Source organism: Jaculus jaculus, chromosome 2 (assembly GCF_020740685.1).
Source record: "Jaculus jaculus isolate mJacJac1 chromosome 2, mJacJac1.mat.Y.cur, whole genome shotgun sequence".
NCBI classification, from domain to species: Eukaryota; Metazoa; Chordata; class Mammalia; order Rodentia; family Dipodidae; genus Jaculus; species Jaculus jaculus.
The window spans coordinates 32,790,983-32,808,520 of record NC_059103.1 but is presented as its reverse complement, the minus strand read 5'-3'; the positions used below and the strand labels follow the sequence as shown (position 1 = coordinate 32,808,520).

The 17,538-nt window shown below is 49.0% G+C and overlaps 1 protein-coding gene across 7 annotated transcripts in view; it reads right to left on the bottom strand.

The window, feature by feature from the left end:
• Positions 1 to 341: 341 nt before the first annotated feature.
• Positions 342 to 17,538, bottom strand: part of Pde4a (phosphodiesterase 4A) — a 76,098-nt gene continuing 58,901 nt past the window's right edge. For 6 of the 7 annotated variants that reach the window (XM_045142983.1, XM_045142982.1, XM_004667451.2 and 3 more), the window contains 8 exons: positions 13,353 to 13,576; positions 12,626 to 12,724; positions 12,364 to 12,528; positions 12,072 to 12,171; positions 11,090 to 11,244; positions 10,765 to 10,887; positions 7,043 to 7,225; positions 342 to 2,948 (listed from right to left, as the gene is read on the bottom strand). In XM_045142983.1, coding sequence (XP_044998918.1) covers positions 2,268 to 2,948; positions 7,043 to 7,225; positions 10,765 to 10,887; positions 11,090 to 11,244; positions 12,072 to 12,171; positions 12,364 to 12,528; positions 12,626 to 12,724; positions 13,353 to 13,576 — 1,730 coding nt within the window. In that variant the 3' untranslated portion in view covers positions 342 to 2,267. Of the gene's footprint in view, positions 2,949 to 4,217; positions 4,481 to 7,042; positions 7,226 to 10,764; positions 10,888 to 11,089; positions 11,245 to 12,071; positions 12,172 to 12,363; positions 12,529 to 12,625; positions 12,725 to 13,352; positions 13,577 to 17,538 lie in introns of those variants that run through there. The other variant, XM_045142986.1, reaches the window with a different exon arrangement.

Genomic DNA, 17,538 nt, shown 5'->3' with positions numbered 1-17,538 from the left:
CCCCAGTACCCACATAAAGCCAGATGCACAAGGTGGCATCTGGAGTTCATTTGCAGTGGCTGGAGGCCCTACTCCACCCATTCACTTGCTATGTTTGCCTCTCCCTCCCTTTCAAATAAATAAAAATAAAATGTTTTTTTAAAAAGTAAAAAGAAAATAAGCCAAGCAGAAGTAGGAGGATTGCCATGAGTTTGAGGCCACCCTGATAATACAGAGTGAATTTCAGGTCAGCCTGGCATATAGTGAGACCCCACCTCGAAAAACATAACAAAAAAAAACCAATAATAATTATTATAAATGAATAAAAGAAAAATTAAATGGAGTCACATCAGCCAGAAGCATCAGTGAAAGTCTTGCTTTAATTGGTGACAAGATCCAAGGATTATTGATCAATTTATTGATCATCACAGTGGACAACACATGGGGAAAGGAGCCTGACTGAACCCAGGAGTCTGTCTAGCCAGTCCCTGCCACCTCAACTCAGGCTCCTAGGGCAGGGGCAGGGGCAGGGCACAGGTTCTGCCCAGCCCTCAGCCCCTATGATGACACGATGTCCCATGAAACCACAGAGTGCCCACCCTTCCCTGGGGACTATGGTACAGTTTATGTTTGTATAATACAGCAGGAACGGGGGCTTCTCTCTGGTGAGCCCCCTCCTCACCGTCCCATTGGGGTTGCCATGGAAAGGCGAGTTCATTTTCCCTTTTTGACTCTCTCAAATAATTTACATACCAACCTTACAGTATGTACAAAAGAGAGAGAGAGAGAGAGAGAGAGAGAGAGAGAGAGAGAAAAGAAAGGGTGGGGGAAGGCCCCTTCTGTTCACCAGCTGGGACAGAAACTAGTTCTGTTAAAAAAATAAATAAATAAAACCCTGTGAGCATTATCGGGTCAGGTGAATGGATGGACAGACAGATGGAAGGCTGGCAGGAAGGAGAGGTGGGAGCAATAGTACCATGTATGCAGAATTAGGGGCCAATAATGAGATGTCTCTGCCCTGTCACAGATTTGGTGGGAGGGGAAATGAGGTCTTTCCAATAGCCCCCCATGGTTGGAGAGAATGGCCTCTTATCTGTCTGTGGTATTGCTCAGGGACTGGCCAAGGAAAGAGGGGAGGGCCAGGTTCAGCAAGGTGGGGACAGATGGGGCAAACTGCAGTGGTGTGGGGAGCGCTGCCTAGGATGGGGGGTATGGGGCACACACCATTATTGCTTCTTCCTAGGGCAATGAAAGAAGGAAAGATGGGGACGGGTGCTGGGTGGAAATCTGGGAGGGAACTGGGTAGGCTAGGTTCAGAGTGTTGTGTGCCTGGCGGTGGGGGTGCTGGTCCTGGCCCTGGCCCCATGCAAGGGGTAGGCAGAAGTGAGGGTCATTTCGTCAACTCCTATGGCCATGGGAATCATTAAGGCAGAAACAAAAGGTATGTACGTGTGTGCAGGTCAAAACCCCTTCCTCTGATGAAAAGAACTCAAATGAACCCAAAGTGGATTGGCAAAGGGATGGCAAGTGGAAGGAGGGGGCTCAGGCTTTCAGTAGACCCAGGAATTGAGTCTGGCTGGTGGAGTGGTGACCCCCTAGATCTTAAAGCAATAGTTGGCTGAACCTCCCTCCATCCCTATGGCTAGGATTGTGCAAAATGATAAGGAAGACATCTGTGGAAGGGGGACAGTGAGCCAGAGAGAGGGGGAGACCCCTGCAATGACCAGCCCCCTCCCACCAACTCCCCCCATGGCTATTACTGGCTGGGTTCCAGAAGCCCCTCCAAAATTCAGAGCAGCTCAGAAGGCCACTTCTCACCTGTGCTTGGGTCTCAGTGAGAAAGTCCCAAGGGCGGGAAGATGGAGCCTTGGACTTTAAGGTAGTGTTGTGGGGGTGAGGGGCAGGATACAGGGGTCAGAGGTGGAAAGGGGGTTAATCAAGACAGAGGGGAAGCAGGGCATCTACAGTTGTCGTGTTTCATCCTCTTTTTTTTTTTTTTCTTTTTGTTCTTTTTCTAAAAATATTACAGTTAAAATTCAAAAAATAAAATCCCTTTTTCTGGGACCTTAGTCCCTGCCTTCCCAGCCCCCACCTCCATAAAAAGGCCTCATGGATGGAGGGGACAGGGGAGGAGGGGAAAAAAAGAAAAGAGAAAACCCCCCACTTTTCTGTTTTGTTATTTGTCAGGAGGGCCAAGAGTCTCTGAGGCAGCGGAGGAGGTTGTCTGAGGCGGTGGCAGACGGGGAGAGTGGGGAGCAAAGAGGAACTCAGGGTAAGGTGGGTAGCAATCAGGTAGGGTCTCCACCTGATCCCCACCCACTTGGAACTGGGAGGGTGGCCTTGTCTTCCCCTGGTGTCCCCGAGCAGGCACAGCAAGCTCTCTTGGCGACCAGATGATCTCTTAGGGCCCCCACCTCGGCCGCCGTGGAGGGGAGGCCCGGGTGGCCCGGGGTCTCCTCTTCAGTGGAGGGGGTCCTCAAAACAGGCAGAAGCGGGCTTGCAAAGCCAGAGGGGCTGCCACAGCCTGCAATCTCAATGCACTCCTCCAGGCCCACAGGTTCTGGCACTCTGCATGCTGAGTCCACACCCTGCCACGGCTTGGCTTCCTCCTCCACTGATGAGACTGTGGAGTCCTGAGCCTCCATCCTGGCTGTCTCCTCAGCAGAGGCCAGGAGCTCAACTGTAGCTAGAGACTGTTCTTCCGCTGTGGGAAACTGCTGCACATCCAATGCATCCTCCTCCTCCTCCTCCTCTTCCAATGTCAGCTCAAACTGGAATTTATCAGGTGGGCCAGTGTGGCCTGGTCTCCCTGGCTCATCTTCAGGTGGTGGAGATGGGCTCTGCCGAATGGCACTATAGTACCAGTCCCGGTTATCTTCCAAAGTATCCAGGATCTCCTGGGCATCTGGGTGGACAAGGTCTGCCCAAGTCTCCCACAATGGATGCACGATATAGTCAATGAAACCCACCTGGGGGGAGAAGATAGCGGTCTGAACAGGTGGGCAGTGGATGGGTAGTGCTACCAGCTAGCAGGTGTTGGGAACTAATAATATGAAAGTTATGCTTCTAAGGGAAAAATAAAATAAAACAGAAACCATGCTTCTAGGATCTAAGCCTAGTATGCATGAAGACCTTGGTTCTATCCCCTGGATACAACCAAGTATGGTGGCCCAGGCCTATACTCTCAGCATTTGGGAGGCTGAGGAATTCAAGCTGAATTTTAGCTACATAAAGAGTTTTAGACCAGCCAGTGCTACAATGTGCTACAATGAACTGACCCTGACTCACCAACTAAAACTAAGCTGAGTATGATGGCTTATGCATTTAATCCCAGCAGTACTCAGGAGGCAGAGGTAGGGGATCGCCATGAATTCAAGGTCAGTCTGGGCTGCAGAGTGAGTTTCAGATCATCCAAGTCTACAGTGAGACTCTGACTCAAAAAAAAAAAAAAAAAAAGTCCATAGAAAGAACACATTAGGAAGATCATCAACCATAACCAAGAAGGTTCCATCCCAGAGATACAGGGATGTTCAACATATGCAAATCTATAAATGTAATACATCACATAAGTGGATGGAAGGAAAAAAAAATCACATGATCATCTCAATTGATGCAGAAAAGGCATTTGACAAAATCCAACATCCCTTCATCATACAAGTCCTAAGGAAACTGGGAATAGAAGGAACATATCTCAAAATAATAAAGGCTGTTTATGACAAGCCTACAGACAACATACAAAGTGGGAAAAACCCTAAGCTTTTCCATTAAAATCAGAGACAAGGATGTCCACTATCCCCACTTTTATTTAATATAGTACTAGAAGTCTTAGCTATAGCAATAAGGCAAGACACACATAAAAGGGATACAAATTGGGCTGGAGAGATGGCTTAGTGGTTAAGCCCTTGCCTGTGAAGCCTAAGGACCCCGGTTTGAGGCTCGATTCCCCAGGACCCATGTTAGCCAGATGCACAAGGGGGCACACATGGCTGGAGTTGGTTTGCAGTAGTTGGAGGCCCTGGCGCACCCATTCTCTCTCTGCCTCTTTTTCTCTCTGCCTATCACTCTCAAATAAATAAAATAAACAAATAATTTTTAAAAAGCATACAAATTGGAAGGGAAGAGATCAAATTATCATTATTTGCAGATGATATGATTCTAAACATAAAGGACGCTAAAGACTCTACCAGCAAACTGTCAGAGCTAAAAAAAAAAAAAAAACGTTATCAACATAGCAGGATACAAAATCAATACACACAAACCAGTAGACTTCCTATGTAGTAACAACAAACATGTCAAGTATGAAATCAGGGAATCACTCCCATTCACAATTGCCTCAAAAAAAGGTAAAGACCCATGTTCAACTCTCCAGATTCCACATAAGCCATACACACAAAAGTGAGGTAAGTACAAAGTTGCACATGTCCACCAGCGGCGTAAGTGTCTGGAGTGCAATTGCAGTGGCTGAGTCCCTGGTGAGCCAATTCTCTCTCCGTCACTCTCTCTAAAATTAAAAAAAAAATTTATTTTGTTCAAGGTAGGGTCTCACTCTAGCTCAGGCTGGCCTGGAATTCACTATGTAGTCTCAGGGTAGCCTCGAACTCATGGTGATTCTCCTACCTCTGCCACCTGAGTTCTGGGATTAAAGTGTGTGCCACCGTGCCCAGCTAAAAGACAGCCTCTTTAATAAATGGTACTGGGAAAACTGGATATCTGTATGTAGAAGTATGAAAATAGATCCTTATCTCTCTCCATGCACAAGAATCAAGTCCTAATATCAGACCTGCAACTATGAAACTGCCAGGGGAAACACTTCAACATACTGGCATATGCAGCAACTTTCTGAATATAACCCCAGTTGCTCAGTAAAACCACTAACCACTGGCACCTCATGAAATTACAAAGCTTTTGTACAGCAAAGGACACTGGGAATAGAGCAAAGAGGCAACCTACAGAATGAGAGAAAAATCTTTGTCAGTTTATACATATGACAGAGGATTAATATTCAGGATATACAAAGAACTCAAAAAACTAAATAATGCCAGACACAGTGGCACATGCCTCTAATCCCAGCACTCAGGAGGCAGAAGTAGGAGAATTGCCATGAGTTCAAGGCTACCCTGAGACTACATAGTGAATTCCAGGCCAGCCTGGGCTAGAGTGATACCCTACCTCAAAAAAACAAAACAACAATAACAACAAAACCCTAAATAATAAGAAATGAAACAATCCAACCCAAAACTGGGATATGGGGGCTGGAGATGGCTTAGCCATTAAGGTGCTTGCCTGCAAGCCAAAGGATTCAGGTTTGATTCACTAGGACTCATGTAAGCCAGCCAGACACACAAGGTGGCGCAAGTGTGTAGGGTTCCTTTGCAGCAGCTGGAGGCCCTGGTGTGCCAGCGCCCATTCATTCTCTCTGCCTCTCTCTCAAATAAATAAACAAATAAATATGTATTTTTAAATGGGTTATGGAACTAAATACAGAGTTCTCAAAAGAAGAAATACAGATGGTCACTGGCCATTGTGGTGCACGCCTTTAATCCCAGCACCTGGGAGACAGAGGCAAGAAGATGGCCATGAGTGAGTTTGAGGCCACCCAGAGACTACATAGTGAATTCCAGGTCAGCCTGAGCTACAGTAAGACCCTACCTTGGGGAAAAAAAAAAAGGAAAGAAAAAAAGAAAACAAATGACAGGGCTGGATAGATAGCTTAGCGGTTAAGGTGCTAGTCTGCAAAGCTAAAGGACCCAGGTTCAATTCCCCAGCAACAACGTAAGCCAGATGCACAAGGTGGCACATACATTTGGAGTTCATTTGCAGTGGCTGAGGGTACCAGCATGTTCATTTTTTTTTTCTCTCTCTCTCCCTCTTTTTTTCCTCTCTCAAATAAGTAAAATAAAATTTAAAAAATTTAAAAAGAAAACAAATGGTAATAAATGCTGGTGAGGATATGGATAAAGTGGAACACCACACTTCTGCACTGTTGGTGGGAATGCAATCTGGCCCAGCCATTGTGGAAATCTGTGGAGGTTCCTGAGACAGCTAGAAATAGATCTACCATATGACCCAGCTATAGCTCTCCTAGGCATATCCTAAGGACTCGTCTCACTACCTTAGAGATACTTGTATATCCATGTATGTTTATTGCTACTTTATTCACAATAGCTAGGAAATGGAACAAACCTAGATGTCCCTTAACTGGTGAATAGATAATGATGATGTGGGACATTTATATGAGGGAGTTGTATTCAGCAGTAAATAAAATAAAATTTTTTAAATGGGGAGGGGATATAATGGGGAATGGAATTTCAAAGGGGAAAGTGAGGGGAGGGAGGGTATTACCATGGGATATTTCTTATAATCATGGAAAATGTTAATAAAAATTGAGGAAAAAAAAAAAAAAAGAATAAGCTGGGCACATGGTGGCGCACGCTTTTTAATCCCAGCATTTGGGAGGCAGAGGTAGGAGGATCGCAATGAGTTCAAGGCCACCCTGAGACTACATAGTGAATTCCAGGTCATCCTACTGCAGGAAAAAAAAAAGTTATGAGTGGGACATTGTAGCACGTCTTTTTTTTTTAAGATTTATTTATTTTTTACTTATTTATTAGAGACAGAGAGGAGAGGGTGAGAATGGGCATGCCAGGGCCTGTAGCCACTGCAAACGGCCTCCAGATGCATGTACCACCATGTGCATCTGGCTTACATGGGACCTGGAGAACTGAACCTAGGTTCTTAGGCTTTGCAGGCAAGCGCCTTAACTGCTAAGCCATCTCTCCAGCCCTAGTGCGTGCCTTTAATCTCAGCACTTGGGAGGCATAGGTAGGAGGATCGTCATGAGTTCGAGGCCACCCTGAGACTACAAAGTGAATTCCAGGTCAGGCTACAGAAAGACCCTACCTTGAAAAATAAAAAGTAAAAAAATAAATTTTAAAAGAGAGGGAAAGAGAAGGAAAACAGCAAAACTTGACACTGAGCAGGAGTGGGCCAGGACTACTTGGGCGTCCAGGCGAAGTGGTTGGTGGGGTAGGCCTCAGCTGCGCACTCACGGCCCAGCGTGTACCTGAGACTTCTCCACGGAGGCCGTGTGCTTGTCACACATGGGGCTGATCTCCATGCCTCGCTCCCGTTCGCGGTCACCTTGTTGGAAGAACTCAGCCATTATGCGGTCGGTCCACTGGCGGTACAGCTCCAGTGGCTTGGTGGGGTTGCTGAGATCTGCACAGTGCACCATATTGCGGAGGACCTATGTGGGCGAGGGGAGAGGACGTTTGAGAGGCCAGACCTAGTCTAGGGACCTCAGACTTTCTGTTGTCTGTCTTTATTCCTTCCTTCCTTCCTTCCTTTCCTTCTTTCTTTTTGAGGCAGGGTCTTGCTTTAGGCCAGTCTGACCTGGAATTCACTATGTAGTCTCAGGGTAGTCTCAAACTCACGGCGGATCCTCCTACTTCTGCCTCCCAAAAGCTGGGATTAAAGTTGTGCGCCACCACACCCAGCAATTTGTTTTTGCTGTGTGTAATGTGTTGTGTGTGTGGTGTATGCATGTGTATGTGCCCTTCCAGTGTCACATACGCTCACCTGCAGCAAGGGGTGCAAGGGGTGCTAGCCTATGGGGGGGTCCCTGCCTATGGTAGAGGGTGCTCACCCACAGTGCCTGGAGCAGCAGAAAGTTGGATGTTCTGCTACATCACTCATTGTTCATTCTCATTTTGAGCAAGAGTCTCTTACTGATATCAGAGCTTGCTGTTTTTCATGGGCCCAGCTGACTGGTCTCTGCTCCCCTTTGAGGAAATGGCATTACAGGTGTGTGGCCATGCTTGGTTGTTTACATGGGATCTAGAGATCTGAACTGGGGTGGCTTTAGGCCTCCTTGGCCTTCATGCTTGCATAAGAAGTGCACTTAACCACTAAGCCATCTTTCCAGCCCTCTTTTTTTGTTTGTTTGTTTGCTTTTTCGAGGTAGGGCCTCACTCTAGGTAGCCCAGGCTGACCTGGAATTCACTATGTAGTTGCAGTGTGGCCTTGAACTCACAGTAATCCTCCTACCTCTGCCTCCCAAGTACTGGGATTAATGGTATGTGCCACCATGCCCGGCACCCCTTGTTTATTTTATTTGAGAGAGAGTAAGAGTCAGAGAGAGAGAGAGAGAGAGAATGGGCACGCCAGGGCCTCTAGCTAATACAAATGAACTCCAGATGCATGTGTGTTCTTGTGCATTTGGCTTATGTGGGTCCTGGAGAATCAAACCGGGATCCTTTGGCTTTGCAGGCAAACGCCTTAACTGCTAAGCCATCTCTCCAGCCCTAGTCCTCTTTTTTTAAAATTTTATTTATTTATTCATTTGACAGAGAAAGGGGGAGACAGAGAGAGACAATGGGTGCACTAGGGCCTCCAGCCATTGCAAACTCCAGACACATGTGCCCCCTTGTGCATCTGGCTAATGTGAGTCCTGGGGAATCGAACTTGGGTCCTTCAGGTTTTCAGGCAAACGCCTTAACTGCTAAGCCATCCCTCAGCCCCTCTTAAAAAAAAAACACTTTAAGAAATATTTTATTTTTATTTATTTCAGAGAGAGATAGAGAGAAAGAGGCAGAGAGAGGCAGAAAGAGAGAATGGGCATACCAGGGCCTCCAGCCACTGCTAACAAACCCCAGATGCATATGACACCATGTGCATATGGTTTATGTGGATGGTGGAGATTTGAACCCGGGTCCTTTGACATTGCAGGCAAGTGCCTTAACCACTAAGCCATCTCTCCAGCCTCTAGCCCTCTTTTTTAAATGTTTATTTACTTGCACTTGTGTATGTGTGTGTATGAACATGCCAAGGTCTCTCAAATGAACACCAGAACTTGAGCCAATTTTTTTCTGTTTTCTTTTGGTTTTTTGAGGCAGGGTCTCACTCTAGCCCAGGCTGACCTGGAATTCACTATGTAGTCTCAGGGTGGCCTCAAACTCATGGCGATCCTCCTACCTCTGCCTCCCAAGAGCTGGGATTAAAGGTGTGTATCACCACAGCCGGCACTTAAGCCAATTTTTTTTGGTTTTTATTTTTATGTATTTATTTGAAAGTGACAAGACAGAGAAGAGGCAGATAGAGAGAGAGAATGAGTGTGCCAGGGCCTCCAGCCACTGCAAACGAATTCCAGACACGTGCGCCCCCTTGTGCCTCTGGCTAACGTGGGTCCTGGGGAATCGAGCCTTGATCTAGTGTCCTTAGGCTTCAAGGGCAAGCGCTTGACTGCTAAGCCATCTCTCCAGCCCTTAAGCCAATTTTTGTGTAAACATGAGTGTTGGGGAATTGGACCCAGGCCAGCAGGCTTTGCAAGAAAGCCCCTTTCACTGTTGAGCCATCTCCCCAGCCCCAATAATTTTTTTTTTTTAATTTAAAAAAGAGGGCTTTTAGTTAGGTGTGGTGGCACAAGCCTTAAATGCCAGCACTCAGGAGGGCAAGGTAGGAGGATTGCTGTGAGTTTGAGGCCAGCCTGAGACTACACAGTGAATTCCAGGTCAGCTGGGCTAAAGTGAGACCCTACCTCAAAAAACCAAAATGAAAGGCTGGAAAGATGGCTTAGCACCTTAAGGTGCTTTCCTACAAAGCCAAAGGACACTGGTTCGAGTTCCCAGGACCCACATAAACCAGATACATGAGTTGGTGCATGCGTCTGGAGTTCAACTGCACTGGCTGGAGGCCCTGGTGTGCCAATATTCTCCCTCCCTCCCCTTTCACATAAAAAGAGGCCAGGGGCTGGAGAGATGGCTTAGTGGTTAAGGCACTTGTCTGCAAAGCCAAAGGACCCAGGACCCACGTAAGCCAGATGCACAAGGGGGTACATGAATCTGGAGTTTGCAGTGGCTAGAGGCCCTGATGTGCCCATTCTCTCTCTCTTTCTACCTTATCTCTCAAATAAATAATTTTTAAAAAGGCCAGTCTATTGGACTTTCCTCAAAAAAATTTTTTTAAAGATGATTGCTTGCAAAGCCTGATGGTCAGGATTTGATTCCCCAGTACCTACATAAAGCCAGATGCACAAAATGGTGCATGCATCTGGAGTGTGTTTGCAGTAGTAAGAGGCCTTGGTGCCCATTCTATCTCTCTCCTTGCAAATAAATATTTTTGTGTGGGGGATTAGGTGCATGCATGTATGCATCTAGAACCCTAATATTGGTATTTGCGTTTTCCCCAATCATTTTCCTTCCACCTTTCTTACTGAGACGGGTCAGGTCTCTCACTAACCCCATAGCTCACCAATTCAGCTAGTCTAGCTAGTGAGCAAATGCTGCAGATCTGACTGTTTCTGTCTCCCAAATGTTGGTATTACTGGTGTGCACCAACATGCTTGGCATTTACATGGGTGCCAGGATTCCAAACTCAGGGTCTCATGTTGGTGAAGCAAGGGCTTTACCGACTGAGCCATCTCTCCGCAGCCCCTGGCTATGAATTTCTCACCTCCACAAGGAGGAGGGAATGGGGAAAAGAGGCTAGGATAAAAGGAAGAGAGCAAGAAGTGAGTGGGATGGGGTGGGGGGAGGGCTGAGAGAAATGGGGCACAAATGGGAGGCAGTATGGAGGGAAAGGTTTGGGAAGACGTGGGACGGCTGAAGGAGGAATGGGGAAAAAGGGAGGAATGGGGAAGTGTGGTTGGAAAAGGAAGAGCAGAAGACAGAGAAAGAAACAAACAGGAAGAAGGGTGACATTGAGAAAGTAAGAGTCTGAGCGCAGGACAGCTACCCAGACCTGAAGGGGTGAGGCAGGAAAGAGGACAGAGTTCCTACAGGGAGGTACCTGGATGCGGTCCGTGTAGTTGTCCAGCAATAGAACACCCGAGCTGGTCACTTTCTTAGTCTCCACCATGGTCTTTAAGTCAGCCAGGAGGGTCATGTGCTTGGACATGTCTGTGGCCAACACCTGTGGGCAAGGGGGTGTCAAGGGGCAACTGAGGCCCATCCATTAACCCCAACCACTGTCTCCATTGAGGTCTTGCAAGTTTTCACTCTGCAGAACCTGTGGGTTTTGGAAGGTTCCTCTGGGCCTCAGATCTGCCCTCTCCAAAACCCAGGCTTCTCAGCCTGGCTTTTCCCATTCCGTCCCTGTCCCTGTCCCCGCCCACCATGTCGATGACCATCTTGCGCAGGCTCTGCCGCTGGCGCTTGCTGAGGTTCTGGAAGATGTCACAGTTCTCCTCCTGCAGCAGCTTGAAGCCTACAGCCAGGTGGTGATTCTCCAGCACCGACTCGTCATTGTACATGAGGGCCAGTTCCGAATCTGCAGTCCAGGCCAGGAAGGTCAGGGGAGGCAACCCAGTCGATCACCCTGCCTCCAGTCTGACTGACCACACCCCATTCTTCATAACCCACACTCTCAGATCGACTGACCATACCCTCATCCCCACAAGCTCTGCCCTCCACTTCCCATGCCCTACATCCATAATTGCCAGCCTTCCACTGACTAGCCATGCCTCCATTTCCACAAGCTCAGTCGTGAGGCTGCTTGGTCCCACTCAGGCTGTCAAGCCAGGTCCCCAACTTGGATGGCTCCTGGCACCGCAGGCATAGTCTACACAGCCCAACTGGGTCCACCTCAGTCTAGCTGGCCTTCCTGGCCTGTTCAGCACAACCCTCAGCCCCGTGGGTTCTGTCATCCCACAAAAGCTCCACCCTTGTCTTTTCCACCCAGTCTCCAGCCCACCAGACCTGGGACTCATCCCCACAAGCTCAGCCCTCAGTCTGTCCAACAAGGCCAGCCCCTCCCTGAGGCCAGCTGGCCAGCTCTACATAGCTGAAATGACTTCATTCATAGCCTGAGGGCCTCAGCCCAAACTAGATTAGCTCCACCCTCAGCCGAGTTGGCCCCGCCTCCAATTTACCAAACTCCTTTGGAACATACATAGTTGCTTTTTTTTTGTTTATCCAGGTAAGATCTCACTGTAGCCCAGGCTGACCTGGAATTCACTCTAGTCTCAGGGTGGCCTCGAACTCACAGCAATCCTCCTACCTCTGTCTCCGGAGTGCTGGGATTAAAGGCGTGCGCCACTGCGCCTGGCTACAACCCAGCAGCCAGCCTGCCCCTGCCGCCTGAGAAGGGCCACTCACTGGTGTTGATGAGGAACTGGTTGGAGACCCCAGGGTGGTCTACATCGTGGATGGCGGCTGCAAAGAGGGCCGCCAGAATCTCCAGGTCCGTGAAAACCGCCTGGGGCAGGGAGAGAAGTACAGGATAACACGAAGGGAATGAGGCAGACAGGCAAGAGAAGGATGAGGGAAGTTGGAGGTGGGGTTCCAGAAAGGTGAGAGGAGAGAAAGGATTAGTGAGAGGGACGAAATGAAGGAACCATGGATCAGACCGAGAAGTGAGGACGGTGACGGGGAGGTGGCCCTCACTCACGTCCAGCGCAGGCGTGGCCAGCAGCACGTGGGTAGACTGCAGCACATCGGCTGCGTGCAGGCTGTTGTGGTAGGCCACATCTGCGTGGTAGTGGTCCTCCAGCGTCAGCATGTAGGTCACCATGGTGTCCGCAGGGATGTGGAATTTCTTCAGCAGGTCCCGCTCCTGGGAGCCAGCAGGGCCAGGGTAGTGATCCTCAGTGGCCCTGTGCACCCTGCCCGGCACCCTCAGATCCCAGCCCACTCTCCTTTGCCCCCATCACCTGAAATATCGAGTACATGATACAGCTCAGTGAGCGGCCTCCGGCGTAGTCAGACACGCAAAAGATGTTCAGGCCCCACTTGTTCAAGTTCTCCAGTTCCTGGGAGGAGGTGGGAGGTCAGAGGTTAAAAGCCTGCAATGGCCCCAGGCCCTTATGTAGGTACCTTCCCAATCAGCTGGAACCATAACTGCTCACAGAATACAACTTTTTTGAGACAGGATCTCATGTATGGAAGACTGGTCTAGAATTCTGTATGTCGCGGAGAACAACCCTGCCTCCGAGAGCGCTGGAATGACAGGCGTGCACAGTCATTTATGCAATGCTGGGAATCGAACCGAGGGCTTTATGCATGACAGGTCAGCACTCTGCCAACTGAGCCACAGCCCCAGACCTTAGTGGATGGTGGGAGCAAAGCTCAGAGAAAATGACGTTTACTATCGGGGATGACTGGCTGACCAAGCTCAGCCTCTAAGCAATCACAAATCTTCCAGCACCGTGTTTGTGTGTGTGTGTGTGTGTGTGTGTGTGTGTGTGTGTACACACTGACTTAATCTCCAGAGTTCAAAAGTAGATGCTCGATTAACGGTGAGTGGTTGAATGAGGGCCGCGACTCCGCGCTCTGACCCCCCCACCCCCGTCCGCAGCACCTCGAGCTCCGCTTCCCACCGCCCAGGCCCCCTCGTGGCCCCGGGAGGAAGCGCGTTGTCTCCGCCGCGCCTCCACCCACTTGGGCCAGAAGCTCCTCGTGCTCCGTCTTCACCCCAAAGCGCGGGATGCTGGCGGGGCTCAGGCCGCTGCCGTGCTCGAGCTTCTTCAGCCCCGAGATCTGGGACATGGGCTGGCACTGCCGCCCGCGGGCCGGGGGCTGCTGGGGCGGCCTCTTCCGCGGGGCTTCCTGCGACTCTCGCTCCTTGGTCGTGGGTGAGGGGATCTCTACTTCATTCTGCTTGTCTGCCGAGGCGGGGAGACAGGCATGAGCACCCCTCCTCCTCCCGGAGGCTGCCCGTCATCCCTCGGCTCCTCGCCTCCGCCGGCCAGGGCCTGGAGCCCTCTGGGAGCCGCGGGGCCGGGCCCTCTGGAGCTGGGAGCCCGAGCCCACGGAGGGGCTCCGGAGGCGCCGCGGCCGGCCTGGGCTGGGGGCAGGCCAGCCGCTAGGCTCGGCCACACGACGGCCCGAGACACCAGGGCGTGGGCTGGGAGGCCACGGGGAACTGCGGTCTCCGGCGCCGCAGACCCGGGAAACCCACGCGCTCAGGGCCCCCGCGGCTCCGAGCTGAGGGGAGGGGACCTCCGGGCCCAAGGCCCCTTCACCCCGTAACCTCCCGAGTGTGCGAAAGCTTCCGAGGGGAGCCCGGCCGACCAATCTCGACCGGGCCCGCGCGTCAACAGGGGGACTAATTTGCATGCCAAGCCCCCATTGGCCTCACCCTAAAATCGCTGAGACACAGAACTCACTATTGGCGGGTGCACCTCCCCCGCCTTTCCCCATTTTTCGAGGTGGGGTCTCACTCTGGCCCAGGCTGACCTGGAATTCACCATGTAATCTCAGGGTGGCCTTGAACTCACAACGATCCTACCTCTGCCTCCCAAACGCTGGGATTAAACGCGTACGCCGCCACGTCTGGCTCTCAGTTTTTATTTTTTTGAAACAGGATTAATCTGTTCCTCAGGCTTGCCTAGAACACCAGATCTTCCTGCCTCTGCCTTCCCAGTGCTGGGATCACAGATATGTGCCATTGCACTTGACCTCAGAGGCTTACTTCCCTGTTTTCTTTCTTATGCATAAGTATAGGTGTATGGTGTGCATGTGTGTAAACGCAAGTTTATATGTGTGGGCACATATGTGGGTGTGGTTTGCATTGCATGTGTGTGGACAGAGGCCAGAGATGGACATTGGTGTCATTGTTCTCCACCTTGTTTATATATATTTGTATGTGTATGCTTATGGTCACACTGGGGTCACTTGCTACTGAATTTCAGATGTCACTTTTTTTTAATGAGAGAGGGAGAGAATTGTCATGCCAGGGCTAGTCATTGCAATCGAACTCCAGACATGTGTGCCACTTTGTGCGCATGTGTGATCTTGCTCATGTGCCACCTTGTGTATCTGGCTTATGTAGGATCTGGGGAGGTGAACATGGGTCCTTAGGCTTCACAGGCAAGTGCCTCAACCACTAAGACATCTCTCCAGCCCTCAGATGCCACTTTTTGTGTCCAGCTTATGTGGGTGGCTTGGGAATTGCACCCAGGCAAGCAAGTGTCTTTAACCTCTGACTCATCTTCCCATCCTCCGTGTGTGTGTGTGTGTGTGTGTGTGTGTGTGTGTGTGTACAGCATGCATGATATGGTATATTAGGTGGTGAGTGTATATGTGTGTGTGCAGATGCTTGCCTCCCCCCCCCCCCACGCAGGAGACAAAGGAGAACTGCAGGGCCCCTCTCTCCATTGCTCTTCTGCATACTGTCTTCAGACAGGCCTCTCCTTCAACCCACAGCTGCTGTTTTCAGCCAGTGAGACCCAACGATTATCTGATCTCCACCTCTGTGCCCCTGCACCCCTGCCCCACTGTGGACTGGAGTTACAGATGTGTGTGCCCACGCCCGGCTATTTTTTTGTTTGTTTGTTTTGTTTTTCAAGGTAGGGTTTCTCTGTATCCCAGGCTAACCTGGAATTCACTATGTAGTCTCAGGGTGGTCTCGAACTCATGGCGATCCTCCTACCTCTGCCTCCTGGGTGCTGGGATTAAAGGTGTGTGCCACCACGCTTGGCTCATGCCCAGTTTTTTATCTGGGTTCTAGGGAGTTAAACTTGGGCAGTCTCAGGGCCTTCCAGACTCTTGTGCTTAAGTGGCAAGCACTCTTAACCACTGAGCCATCTCCTCAACCCTCCAATTTCCTTTTTTTGAGACAGGGCCTCTCTAAACCAGAGCTCATCTATTCAGCTACACTAGATAACCAGCAAGTCTCCGGACTTTACCCATTGAGCCATCTCCTCAGCCTCTTTTTTTTTTTTTTTTTTCAGACATGTAGCCCAGGATAACCTCAAAATATCTATGTAGGCAAAAATGACTTTGAATTTCTGATCTTCCTGCCTCTACCTCACAAGTGCTGGGATCACAGGTGTACAATACCACATCCAACCTTCTTACAGATTTTTTTTTTTTTCGAGGTAACATCTCACTCTAGCTCAGGCTGACCTGGAATTCACTGTGTAATCTCAGGGTGTCCTCAAACTCACAGTGATCCTCCTACCTCTGCCTCCCAAGTGCTGGGATCAAAGACGTGCGCCACTAATGCCTGGCATCTTACAGATTCTTAAGCTACTGAGTCTTGGGCACTAAAATTTGGGTGGCTACTAAGTTTGTGGGATGGCCAAACCAAATTTGGGGGCTTTATTGAACCGGAAAGCTTCTTTTTAAAATATTTGAGAGAGGAAGAGAGAGAGAAAGCACACCAGGATCTCCTGCCACTGGCAAACAAACTCCAGATGTATGCACCTTTTTCCATGTCTGGCTTGACATGGATTCTGTGGAATTGAATCTAGGCTGTCATGTTTTGAAAGCAAGTGCCTTTAACCAACGAGCCATCTGCTCAGCCCTGAGAAGACTCCTTAGTTTGTAGTTCTTTTTTAAAGACTGGGGACTTTGTAATCTCTAGAATACAGAGGTTCCCTTACATTTAGGAACTCTAGTGAATTTGGACAATGCTTGAATTTGGGGGATCTTCTAAATTTTAGCTTCTAAATTTAACCTTGGAGATTATGTTGAACATGAGTTTAGGTGGGATTTCATTTTACTATTTTGTTTTATTTTGCCTCCTTCTTTAAAAAAATATATATTTATTTGTGAGCCAGGCATGGTGGCCCATGCCTTTAATCCCAGCACTTGGGAAGCAGAGGTAGAAGGATGTCTATGAGTTCAAGGCCACCCTGAGACTGTATACATAGTGAGTACCAGGTCAGCCTGGGCTAGAGTGAGACCCTACCTCAAAAAAAAAAAAAAAAATATATATATATATATATATATATATATATATATATATATATATTTGTGAAGAGAGAGAGAGAAAGGGCACACTAGTGCCTCTTGACACTACAAACTCCAGACACATGGACCACTTTGTGCATCTGGCTTTACATGGGCACTGGGGAATTGAACCCAGGCTGGCAGGCCTTCCCCTTCCCCCTTTCTTTCTTTCTTTCTTTCTTTCTTTCTTTCTTTCTTTCTTTCTTTCTTTCTTTCTTTCTTTCTTTCTTTCCAGAGAGGTAGGGAGAGAGAGAGAGAGAATGGACACACCAGAGCCTCTAACCACTGCAAACAAACTCCAGATGCATGTGCCCCTGTGTGCATCTGGCTTATGTGGAACCTAGAGAGTTGAACTTGGGTCCTTAGGCTTCACATGCAAGTGCCTTACCTGCTAAGCCATCCCTCTAACCCTTATTATGGTTTCTTGAAACAGGGTCTCACTATGTATCTGGAAAATTTTAAAACTTTTTGTTTATGAGAAAGAGAACAGGCACACCAGGGCTTCCAGCCACTGAAAATGAACTCCCAATGCATGTGCCACCTGTGCATATGGCTTACATGGGTCCAGGGGACTCGAACCTGGGTCCTTAGGTTTTGTAGTAAGTGCCTTAACTGCTATCCATCTCTGAAATTATTATTATTCTTTTGTCTGTTTGTTTGGTTTTTTTGAGTTAGGGTCTTGCTCTAGCCCAGGCTGACCTAGAATTCACTATGTAGTCTCAGGGTGGCCTGAACTCATGTTGATTCTCCTACTTCTGCCTCCCCAGTGCTGGGATTAAAGGAGTACGCCCGCATGCTGGTTTTTTTTTTTTTTTTTTTTTTTTTTTTGAGGTAGGGTCTTGGTCTAGCCTAGGCTGACCTGGAATTCACTCTGTAGTCTCAAGGTGGC